Source organism: Rhopalosiphum maidis, chromosome 2 (assembly GCF_003676215.2).
Source record: "Rhopalosiphum maidis isolate BTI-1 chromosome 2, ASM367621v3, whole genome shotgun sequence".
NCBI lineage: Eukaryota > Metazoa > Arthropoda > Insecta > Hemiptera > Aphididae > Rhopalosiphum > Rhopalosiphum maidis.
This window is the reverse complement of record NC_040878.1, coordinates 38,040,508-38,054,192: the sequence shown is the minus strand read 5'-3', so window position 1 is coordinate 38,054,192 and position 13,685 is coordinate 38,040,508. Positions and strand designations below refer to the sequence as shown.

The 13,685-nt window shown below is 28.7% G+C and overlaps 1 protein-coding gene across 1 annotated transcript; it reads left to right on the top strand.

Moving 5' to 3' along the window:
* Positions 1 to 261: 261 nt before the first annotated feature.
* LOC113554399 lies at positions 262 to 7,913 on the top strand. Its single transcript, XM_026958225.1, has 2 exons — positions 262 to 624; positions 7,078 to 7,913. Exons 1-2 carry the CDS (start codon positions 556 to 558, stop codon positions 7,699 to 7,701), a joined length of 693 nt encoding a protein of 230 aa, XP_026814026.1. The 5' UTR covers positions 262 to 555; the 3' UTR covers positions 7,702 to 7,913.
* Positions 7,914 to 13,685: the final 5,772 nt, after the last annotated feature.

The following is a 13,685-nucleotide window of genomic DNA, read 5'->3' as shown; positions in this document are numbered from 1 at the left end:
TATATAGGTGTGTGCAGTATTATTTAAATCTTGAATAAGATAATGGGCATAATTATTATTGTTTCTGGTGTACATTTGCAATACTGATGTTGAGCATGTGAAAAAACATTGTTGATCAGAGTGCAATAGTCATAATTATTTCTACATATTTATCCACAAATCACATTATACATAATGTATAGGTATTATTATGCCAACATTGATTATAATTCATATAATCAATATGATGCCAGCCACTGTTGAAATCGCCGTTAAACAAACTACAAAACAATTGGATATTGTTTAACAAACAACGTGTTATATATAAAATATTAAATAGTGATAAATCGTTTTTTTTTTTCTGTGCGTTTTATCTAATCCCGTCAGATAGTCGAATGACGATAGGCGCAAAGCAATTTATATAAAATATTATAACGAAATCCATCAAATACCGTACACGGTCAGCGAATTATCTATTTAGTCTTCTATCGACATGCACACAGTGTTTATAGGTAACGTAAATTAAATAATATATTATTCTTTTTTTGTACACTCGTCCTGAGAAGAAAAAAAACTATGATCGCTTCCCGCTGTTTGCTGAATGGTTTCCTGGTGATCGCCTTAACCATGTCCGTCCTACTACACGTAAGCGCAACTAAAAATTACAATAAATGACGCCTATTACACCTAGTATTGAGTACTTATACTATACACATTACTTTATACATACATTACTTTTCTGACTTTTCTCTGTCTATGGTCTTTATCTACGATGGAATATTATTATTTATTTCGAACTCATTAAATATTTTATGGTGAAAAGATGCAAACGAATTAAAATTATAATAAAGGTAAGTCCGTGAAATTCTACATAATACAATCATTAAATTTATTTCACTGAATTCTTATATGAATAACTATATCGCTAAATTTATGGCATTATATTTGTGTTCATTTACAGCGATTCTATGCGTTGATCCCCATAAATTTGTGTTGTATAAAAATACAAAATTTCACATTGTGAGTTTCAATTTAAGTATACTCATTGAACGAAACTGTATAATATTATATTCATATTGGTCCCGTAATGTTTTGACGATTTACCATAAATACTAACAAATGAATAATTGTACATTTTATTTTTAATGGTTTCCCACCCGTTATATAAGATCAAATAAAGTAAATCAAAGTTCAAGAGCCCGCTAATAGAATCTTCGTTTACAATCAATTATCGTTATATTCAATAACGTATGAAACATATTTTATTTAACATTGATGTAAAGTTCAGTTTATTATTACACCGTAAAAACACGTTTATTATTATTAATATTATTTATTTTTATTTTTTGTTGGTTTAGTGTTATTGTTGCATATTTTAAGTTAAAAAAATCTCTAACTGTATTAATAGATCATAAAACATCAATATTTTACCTTGGAAAACGGTAAAAAAAATGTTATATGACTTTCTTGTGTTCTAAAAATCTATTTGAAAGATTTAAATAAACACCAACAAAACGTGCAGGAATATTCTAAATCGATTTTTGAATACAACCTTGCTTTCAAATTTAAATTTACCCATTTTAGTGGTATTCTTGGACCATCTCTTATATCAATATCAGTGTTTCCTAACATATAGGTCGCGACCCGATATTGGGTTGCAAAATATTTTTAAGTATTTATGATTAAAAAATTTGAAAATTTTTGACGAAATCCAAAGGTTTATGTGACTTTTAAGTTTATAATATTAACCCAAGTACTTCAAAACTTCGTGTATCTAAACTATTCAAACATATTTCTCTATTATTGGTCATATTAAAAAATATACTATATCAAATAATGTTTTAATTTTACAGCAAAAAATTGTATACTTAATAAGAAAAATGTTAAGATAATGAATGATGCAATAACATATGTCGTGTAATATATACTATCAGACTAGATTGTTTATCATTAATTCATTTTTTCACTTTTAATCAACTATAGCAACACGCCGAAAAACAACCATGCATATGAACTATGACAGTCATAGTGTGTTAAACAATGATACGTATAGTGACATAGTATAGGTGTACAGTAAACGACAAACGTAATAACTTTTTATGAACAGCCGTATATACCTATCATATTTTACAATTTAATAATAATTGAAAGCTTGTATTACATATACCTACTTTAATAAGTAGATTAGTCGACACATTAAAATAAGATTTATCTATAAAATGTACCTACTATTATCGTATTACAAATTACAATGTTACAATGTTACAATTTTCAATATAATATTATGCAATCGTAATATTATATCGTGAGATAACGCAGAAATTTGTATTGCACTTTAAACAAAAACAAAATTCCTATTGTGGGCTTCACGTTAACCTTAACAAAATACGCCCTTGAAAATTTACTATAAACAAATAATGTTTAACTAAATATTCTTTGCCTGTTGGCTGTTAATATACATATTTATGCATCTCGACTCGCAGGAACTCAAACATTATATATAGTAACAAACAAATAAACACATCTACACCTACATATTAAGTTTTTATTTAATTTAAAAATTCAGAACGATTTTAAGGTTAAACTACTGACATACATTTATTTATTAATTTTATTGAATACTAATTATAGAATTATTCAATAATTTATACAATAAGTATAGTTATTATAATAAATTTATGACACACAAATATACAATGTTATGTTAGTAAACAAATGTCACAACTCATAGCAAAAATATGCAAATTATTTTAAATAAAACATCAACAACTACTCACTTTATAATAATATATAAACACAATTTAAAATGACAAAACCTATCAATTTAACCACTATTGTTTAAGCAAATTCAATAGGTCGTATCATACAATATCATTAATTTATTAAATTAAATTATCTATCTTTACCTACCTATATTGGAAAATATAAATCATGAATGTTTATACATAAAACAATAGTTTTCCTGACATTTTATAGTTTCGAAGTCGTTTGTTATTTCCTCAAGATTAATTTGAAAATTATTAAAATAATATTTTGTTTAGACCCGTTCAATAAACCTATGCTTACATTCAACAATCGATCTTAAAAAGATTTATTTAAAATATCTTAAGCGGTTTTCATGGTTCTTGATTTAAAAAATTACTTTTTAGTCGAAGTAAATTTTACTTACCTACCTACCGATTAGTTACCAGTAGAATTTGATTAATTTTAAGTGTGAACGCATGTAATTAGGTCAGCAGTGATGACTTCGCAATAAATTCAATAGTTAACGATAATTTTTAATAAGCTAATCACATTACGTAACAACTTACTTCGAACTGTACGAATAACTGCGTCGTGTGTTCTCAAAACTTGAATTTATCGACGTATAACCACTGTGTAGAACTTAGGCACTATACTGCGATAACACGTAACCATTTTAATCTATACAGGGTGTCTCGTGAGGATTTACCCATTGTGATGTCTACTGAAATAATGGAGATATCATGATTCTGATTTTTTTAATAAGATTCACAGGGACAAGGATTGTACTGTTCTATTTATATTTATGTGATATAAAATACTCGTATTCATATTATATATATTATGGCGTGAGTGTGGATACAACTTATAGCGGTGTTTAGTAGTAAACTAAAATCGTAAAGTTTAGCCCAGTCGACGTGGGAGGTTTTGAAAGGAGGCTCAATAGCCGCTGCTCTGCAGTTTTTTCGCGACGTGCGATTTGCATCATGTTATTGTGTTATGACCACGTTATAATGTGTATTGTTCGCAGCAAGTAGAAAATACGGCGGTTATGCGACGACCTTCGTTGGTACAGAGTATACTACAACAAGCAGTAGCCATCGGGAAACGGACTGTAGATTTGTTTTTCAAACCGAGGCTGATAATGCCCAAACACTTTCTGGGAAGAAAAATTGCATACAATTCTGTGTTGAACGGCTCCAGGAGAAGGAACCTAGCTAGAAGGCGTTTGACAAGGAAACGAATGAATATCTTGGGCAGAATGAATACGAATAGACATCTTTGGCCCGTTACACACTGACATCTTATTCAAATAATTCATAAACAGTATTATCCGTAGTATTAAAATAATATTATATATAATTATGACTCGCATGTCGGTTTAAATGTACAAATAGAACCATTTGTTCTGATTGAAATGTTTGCAATGTTCCTTTGTACACGACAATGACGTATCATGAACGTTGACCATGATAGTGTTCATCGTTTAATAAAATGTATTAAGTGAAAATTGTTATTTTATGTATATTATAGCTACAATGTATTTAAATATTTTAAATAATTATTTTGTTTTTGAACGTATCATTACACGAAAACGTAAAATATCTAAGTGTATTTTGTTTTCTATATAATGATGGTTATTTGCTTACTTTAAAAAAGATACTAAACCTTCAATTTTGAGTAAATTTAAAATGTATAATGAATGATAACCGTCACGGCAAACAATCGAGCGGTATTATTGAAAATTATGTTTCACGTCAACGAATTTTTTTTGTCCCACACAATACACAAACATGCAAAGGTTCGATTATATTATTATCGATTTAATATACAATTGTTTGAAACCAAAATGTTAAATTATCACTAAATTGTATTAGCGGCGTATTGTTAAGCTAGAACATGCAAGAAGATAAATAAAAATATCATAACTTCAAATTACTTTATTATTCGTGTTATATACCTTATTTATACGAGTAGAATCACCGTGCATAATATAGCTATAGTTTGAGTCAAGTATGCAGTGACACATAATAATCCGGATGAAACAATATTTTACTATTTTTATATGTATATTTTTTCCTTCAATTCTCATTGTGCATTTTACTTATCGAAGATTACAATACAACGTACATTTTAAATACTTTTGATTTAAACTCGGATTGTAATAGTCGGGTAGGTATACCTGTCTATAAAATGTATTTTATGTTTGGCGATAGGCTCTAACCGCGATATCCGGACCCTAGCGTCGCGCGTCAGCGTTGATTAAAATCTATGTTTAGATATTGTAAGATACACATTTTTAGAATTATAAACGATAAAGTACGCATACGATAATCGTAAAAAGGTTTCTGATTTAAAATTGCATATTGTAAACATCCAGACGGGCCTGCAAAAATGTTATTCTTATCACTTATTATATTATATTCGTATAAAAAATATATTTGTGTATATATTATGTGTACATAAATACATACGGTACAACTATATAAAACAGGCTTCCGTAGTTGTGCCTTTAGCACGTTTATATTCAATTAAGGACAATCATATTCGAAATAACGATGACAAACATATCAATTTACAGTCAGAATTCCTCCTTTTACGGTCACTTAAATATATTTAACTCTTAGTTCGACAATACCACTAAATAATAGTTGTTGGTTATTAAAATACAATGTTAAAATTGAATAACAAAAGTCAAAAACTACGATTTATGAAAGTAAAGACAAATTACAATAAATTTATTATAAGGCTGAGTCAAATACAATATGACTATAATGACTACAAAATAAAAATATTTTTAGTCACATTTCTACAATATTATGTTACGAAGACTTGTTGTAATTATGATGTAATTAATTGATATGTAACAAAATTGTTAATATTCATTTATAATATTATAAGTTATTGAATTCAGTTTAAGCGCATGTTAATATATTATGCAATACCTCTATAGTCTATAGTCTATACATATAATATTATAATGTTATTTTATATAATATGGTTTTATGGTTTTATAAAAAGTTGTTACCTAATAGAGTCTATACTACACGAGTAATTAAAAAATAATTTTATTATATTCGATGGATTCTGGAAAATATATTTAACCACAAATATTACTAGTGGGTCAAGGAATTTTTAATAGTTAAATATTTAAGTCACAAAACGTTAAATTTAGAATACAAAAATACCACTATCTTTTAAAACCATTCATTGGTTATTAATGTCTATCGAGGTTATAAATATGCAAAAAGTAACTGCAGTAAACACAATCAATCAACGATAAAATTTATTTGTATAGATACAATTTTTTTTTTTTTAGAAATTTAAAACGTCTTTTCTATTTGTGATAACTGTACCAGAGTGTGCAAAATCGGCGTGATTGAACGTCCGTGTCCATCAATTTTAAATCTACAAATAAAAATGAGAAATGTATTTCTTTATTCATAAACAATAATATTAGTTATTATTAAATTAATACTAAAATAAATAATTACTAACAACAAGTTATTGGTATACTATGGATAAAAAATTGAGATTTGGAGGGAGATAAAATTAAGGCAATTTAAATTAATAATTTATCATATTTATAACACTTGCAATATAATATTATAATATACGCAGATACATCTCATCGTAACTAACCTCGTTTGAATTTTTATAATTAAATAAATTCGGTCTTAAGAAATTAGACCATTTTTCCATCAAGCTATTTTTATAATGGGCTTCATGTGGGTATATTCAATATTATGTCGTGTGACACTCAAATCGAATTAATTAATTTAAGTTAAATATTAAATTAAGTTAAATATGCACGCGTAGCATATTATTAGTCACTTTCTAATACGCGAGTGTTCAAAAACGTTGCATTTTTTTTGATGCTTCTTTTAAAACAATAACAAAAAAAAAAATCGAAAATCGAAAATTCTGATTAATCTACATAATCCCTAATAACGTTGTCAAGACTTGACTGCGTGCGTTATAATGCATGTGGCTTTTGTTATCGTGACATAGTATACAAAGATCAGCTATAGGGTCGATTTACTATACAAAAAAAAAATAACAGATAACTCCCCTCACAGAGTTAAATATTGAAGCATTTTCACTGCTCTAAAAAGTGAAGACAAACACACATGCACGATGCACACACGTAAACACACACAATCGCATTGTAGAACTGAAATACATAATATTAATTTCGGTGTTAAGATTTGTATGTGTCGTTGACAGCGTAAAATATTTATAATAATTCGTAATGAATAATGATAACATTTTGGAGGGGGGGGGGCTCCAAATATCTCGCACCGGGGCCCTGCACGAAACGTAGTTGTGGCACTACTATTATGGTTTTTTCCTTAGAACGCAACGTGCACATCATCCGCCAGTGGAAGCGATGACGAAGACGGCGGTGGCGGTGGTGGTGTTAGTAGTGCCGTTGTTGGCGGCGAGGGCACATCGCCGTCACCGTCGCTGATGGACCGAGTGACGGGCGTGATGGACAGTGTCAAGCAGCAAGCATCCGAGACGCTCGACGGGGCCGGGTCCGCGGCCGGGAACGCGGCGTCGGTGCTCAGCCGCCTCCAGCCGGCCACCACCAAGCAGGTGTCGGAAGTCGGCGGAGGCGGCGGCGGATCGCGCACGGCTGAGAAGAAACTGCAGTCCGGCGACAACACGCTGGGGCGGCTGCAGGAGACCAAGGGGCGCACCGTGGCCGCGGCCAAGAAGGTGGTGGACGAGACCATACACAAGCTGCAGTCGACCGTGAGCGACATACGGCGTACGGTCACCGGCGACGACCGGGACGACGTCGGCGGCGACCGGAGGATAAGCAGCGCGCTGGACGGCCTGCTCCGGGCAGTCGGCACGGAAGGCAAAGCGGTGTTTGAGTACGCGTCCGATGTCATCAACGAGACGGCCGACCGTGCCAAGGCGGCCGTCGACAAGGCCCAGACGCAACAAAAACGACGGCCAAACCAACAATGATCATATTATTATTATTATAATATAAATATAACATTAATTATTTATATAATAACATTTTTTATTATATTATGACACTGTTCGCGATGTCAAATAATACTATTTGTGTTATACCGAGACATTGTTCGTTGACTAATATTTGTACGATAACGTGTGTGTGTGTGTGTGTGTGTGTATAGTGATATTGGTTAATAAATTATACTCTCTCACAATAATTGTACACAAATGTACATTATTTTTGTGAATGTTTGTGACTTAACTTTGCAGTCCCATAACACAATAGCATGCGTATTTCTACTATTCCATTTTACTTGGGTATAATACATTATATTTTAGACACTACTGAAGGCGTGAAGATACGGTGGTACAGTTTGCTATTTAAATATCACTTCGTAATATTCATACGGGTTGAAATTGTTGCTTTCTATACAGTGAAAGTGACAAAATTCACTTTTCTAATTGAAAAGTAAACGAAATTCATTACGATTTTATTTGTGTATCAAGTAAAATAATTAGGTATCTACATTGCTCAGATTACGGTATTATCCAATATATTATTCCTATTCGTTTCCGTGTATTTATGTCTTGTGTGGTTTCACTACAACTTTGTATGTCGTATGTCGCGCATCCATGTCATGATGTCATATATGGCAAATCATATCCGATATCAAAATATATTGTGGCTGACGAATTTCACTCTGTATATTAGTCAGCAAACACCTGGACATCACGCGAAACAAGAAAAACATAAACCAAAAGTAGCGCTAGATCATCTATAACGTTCAAATCTTTAAAACTAATGTGTTTTTTATGTGAATGAATTTTCATACTTGGATCTCGGGTGTACGTATACTTATTACATGATATGAACGACGTTATTAATGCCGGTGTTACATAAGTTTATTTATTATATAAATCATATTTTAGTATAATATTTGTATATGTAGGTAATATAGGTATAGGCGTACCTTATACTGAAACGACTATGCGTCTATGCGCATTGTACAAATGAGCCAAATGAGGTAGCTCTACATCATAAGCATAAATATTCTGTGGCAATAAATCAAACAAATCGTTTTATCTTTATACAGTACAAAGTTATGAACGTTTACCTAACCGTGCACAATGACAGAGAAAGTCATAGAAATAATGTAAATTTGTGAATCATTTAATATAGTTTATTTTATAAAAATAAAAACCATAATAACTATATCACCGAGTAAGATTGTTCTTAAGAGGACCTGCGGACCACCTTACTCACATGCTGAGTGTCTCTACCTTACGAGTGCATATCATAAAAATGTATGATAAACAGTTCCCATTTATCTTCGTTAATTGTGATTCAATTTATCTACTATTAAGCTTAAATTAAACAACATTTTCAACAGGTTTGCTGCAAATGTTTTTTCGTATTTTAATTTTGAAGCTAGTTATAAGCATTTTTAAATTGTAATATTTTACACGCTTATGATCAACTTCAAAATTAAAATATCGAAATGATATTCATAAAGACATAAAAAACCACATAATCTGTTATTATATTCAAGTTAAGTTATAGGTAAACCTATTATAATATTAAAACTAACGAAGCTAAGTATAAAATACTGCTAAATGAAATATACTAAACGTTAATGTAAATAGTATAATATTACGTTACTGACTTGTTAAACGGAGGCAACACATACGAGTGAGATTTCCTCTTAATAAAATTATACTCGTCGATTTAATTAAACATTATAATTACATTTAAAATGTAAGTTATATTTACTGTTCCCACATCTGATAATAATAATTTATACTCTGATTCCTGATAGTTGGATCGTAACACATTTATAAAAACAATATTTTATTTTACTATGCATTCTAACGTTACTTCTAACGTGTACATATTATTTGTTTATATTTCAGTGTACTGATTGCCAAAAATTAGAAACATTTCGAGTTATGAAACATCATTTAGAGGATCTAATGGCGAGTAAAACGACCGTGATGATTGACGATCATTCAAACTTTAAGACAATAATCCAAAGTTCAATAATTGATTGGAATAACGAAGCTATAGCAGCTATCGAGCATGGTACTAATTTATTAATGGACTCATTTAGGCTAACCGATGAAGCTATTCAAAAATCCACTCATAGTGTTAAATCTGATATCGAAAATGACAAGAAAACAAAAAAAGTGACATGAATAATTAGACTATTGCATTGAAAAAATTCGTGTTTTTATTTTTTTAAACATAGTATAACACAGTAAACAATATTATTGTACTAAAATGAGATAAAAAATAATTAAGTAAAAACAGGCTTTTTAATGCGTCATTATATTTAGAGTAAGTAAAAAATATTTATTAATTTTAGTATATTTAATTGTAAGAATCCTTTGTGTACATCATCTGGTATCTGTTCAAAGTATAAAATATTATCTAGATAATAATAACGATAATAAATAATTAGTTTCAACAAGCTTATATATATATTTTCAAGATCACAACATGTTATACAAATGACAGGTTATTATTATGTATATTATTTACAATAAAGAATATATACACATAGCGCTATCTATGAATTTGTTAATGAAATCCTCATAAATTTAATCATACTATTATTTTTTTTTTAAAACAATAAAGTATGGTAAAAAAATTATGAAAAACAACTTGATTTGTACTTGTCAATATTTTTTCCTTTTCAAAAACAAGAAATGGGTGGGAACTATTTACCACATGTCAATTACTTATCTAATTTATTATAAATTATATGATTATAGTTAATAGAGATTAGGTGGTGGATTAGATATTATATTATGATTTATGAAAAATAAAAAAAAATAAAAGATATTTAATATAAAATAAATTATTCAAAAACATTTCATTACATAAATAAATGTATACTCTGTATTATTTATTTAAGTTTAAAAATATAATAGGCATGAATAAATAAAAAAATATATAAATTAAAAATCAAGTGTAAATATTCTTATTTTTTAAAACCAGGTTTTTTTCAATAACTCAATCGTTTTATGTTACAATGTTATCATTATTATCACAAAAAGAAAATATTAGGTACCTACTTGGAATTGTAAATAGTAATGATTAAATTCAGATCATTTAATGTTATTTCATTATTTACTATTATTGCTTTATTGAAATAAGTCGAAATGCTTATGCTAATAATATTTAAATCTATTTGATTCACTTTTAACCAAAAACTTTATTGTTATTTGACGTTCTGTGTACTATTAAATTGACTTTTAAGATTTTATAAATACGTCATTAATATAATATAGACAATACTACAATATTCTTATTGTTTAATTTAATATTTCTTATCGTGGGTCAAATGGGTTAATGACTTAAACTGCGGATATTTATTAATAAATGTCTTATACAAATACAAGAAACAGAAGAAAGAAAGAAGAAGGGCGTAGACAAATAATAAGACAAAACCGATTCACTGTTTCTTATCTGTCAAACGGTAATAATAACTGAATTGGTTATAACTTATAAGTTATAAGTGATTTAATTGCTCCTTTAATGTTTAATTTTTATTACAATTTTAAAATTTTATAACGTGTTGGAGCCAACGTTTTTTTGTACAATAACTTACTTTACTAGAAAAACTCCCACACCTTTGGTTTGAACCCCCAACCCCCCCCCTGTATACGTGCCTGTCTTAAATATATTTAATCCTACTTTAATTTTTATAATTTTTCGAATTTGACTATTATCAAACTTAAAAGTTAAAGGTAAGTAGTAAGAATAGCATCTGTGATTGTATGTGAACTTTTTACGATATTTTAATTTTTAAATAAGTTATGTGCACTTTTAAATTATAATATTTATATAATACTTATAATTTACTAAAAATCTAAAACACCGTAAATAATAAAAATAAAACCACGAATAATGTTTTATTTTTAAGTTTAATTTAGACCAATTCACTATAATACTACTACAACTATAACAGCATAAAAGTGGTTCTGCTGAAATATAATTTTTATTTTTTATCCTATGTTTTACTATAGTAAAACTAAGACAACACATGCGGGTATGACGTTCTATATTTGTCTTTCGTATTCAATTAACCATTAGGTACAGTATGAATTTTAACCTACATTTTATACCAAACCAAGTTCAATTCAATTCTTTATTTTGAGCAAAAGATGAATTAATTTTACAATGTTATGCGTTTATTTATTTGTATGTTCAACCCGGACTGATGACTTATCAGTAATCACTTTGTAGAGTAGTCAAAATGCTTAAATTTTCAACTTTGAGGGTGGTTCCAGGTAAAATATTCAATATTGGATCTGGTCGGTATCAAAATTTCTAGTGTTTTTCAAAATAAAAAAAAAGACGAAAAACTAGTAAAGCGAATTATTGGAGTGTATTATTGGAGATCGAGTGTATCTTTTCATTGAATAAGTCACTATATATAAGGGTTGTGATAAATTTTAATCCTATGATAAGTCATTGTATACGAAAAATCTTTCTGTGCGGAGACCGTCTGTTCACTATCCAGCTCACATTTTTGAAGATGTTTTATAATATTGTAACGTGATCCTGGGAATGATACCTCGGGAGAGACATGGAACCTGGGAGCCTGTGGATATAATTACTATTGATTATAGCCGGGGGTAAATAAATATAAAGAATCTAAAATGTATTTAAATAACCAGGACTTGATGACAATTGTTATATTGCCTTCTAAATACTTATATCAATTATTAATAACAAATTATATAATCTAAAGTTATACAATGGTCAATGGTAGATCGTAGTCTTACGAAGTGTGGTTGTCGGCAATGAATTGAGGACTAATATTTACAGCGAATCGAACTGTCGTTCTTTGTAATGGTAAAAGGCCTTACAGTTAATTGTGCATGTGAGTATGTTGTTGTATCATCGGTCAGCATTATAATTTGTATCGTGGCATATAACATTGTTACAATATAAATATATTGCTTATAATATAATTTATGTTATTATTTGTTATACGGCAAGTTGAACTAATTTTTGAATAAAATCAATCATATTTATTATATAAATTATAATATTATTGAATTTAATATTGTTAGCCATTATTAAATTTTAACCAACATACCATAGATCAATATAAATATATTTGTGGAATAAATAGCTTAAAAGAGATCTAAATATTTTGAATATTCAGAATATTTAACTGTAGTGAAAAGTTTCGAGACCCTAAATATTGATATTTTTAAAATAACAGTTAAATAACATTAGTGAGTAATTTTTTATCTGAATGTTAACATAAAAGATTAAAATGTCTTAGTTTATATTTTTGATACTTTAAGATTCTTGTAAGAATAAGACGTTATTACATGAGAAACCTTGTATTACATTTTCTAGTCTAAGTTATCTACATAATAATTTACAAATTCTTACAATTCAAATGAATTTTGAAAACATTTTAACTTAAAATTTTTATGAAAAACTATAATATAATTTTTAGTAAATTCTAATATTATTTGATTAACGATTCTAGTTACTACGCTATATATTGTTCATTTTTGAATTAAGACAAAATTGATTTTGTATAAAACTGGTTCTGCGAAAAATTCCCGATTTTCTAAATTATTATTATTTTGTTTTTCTACATTCTTTTGAAAAGTATGGAAAACTTATTAAAAATGTATGACGTTCTATATTAGTGTTTCCCAACCTTTTTGATAATGGTGACCCACTAATTTACTATTTGTTGGGTACACAATCCTCACTAAAAAAAAATTGTCTAGATTTTTATTTAAAAAATTAGTAAAAATTAGTTTACAAAAATCACGAGTCGTAACCAATAGGTTGGGAAACACTGTTCTATATAGTACCAAGTAGATTCAAATATTTTCTAATAAAATTTACTATCTAATTTGAAAATCGAAATATTTTTACTGACCTTAAAAATAACGTTAACTATACACAAACAATTATATTACAAAACAAACACATCGTTGTAATTTGTAAAACC

What these genes read in the sequence shown, in the direction of transcription:
- LOC113554399 (XM_026958225.1), top strand. Translation starts at nt 556, where the DNA reads ATGATCGCTTCCCGCTGTTTGCTGAATGGTTTCCTGGTGATCGCCTTA. An exon ending in CCATGTCCGTCCTACTACAC is followed by an intron (nt 625 to 7,077) that starts GTAAGCGCAACT and finishes TTTTTTCCTTAG; the next exon opens with AACGCAACGTGCACATCATC.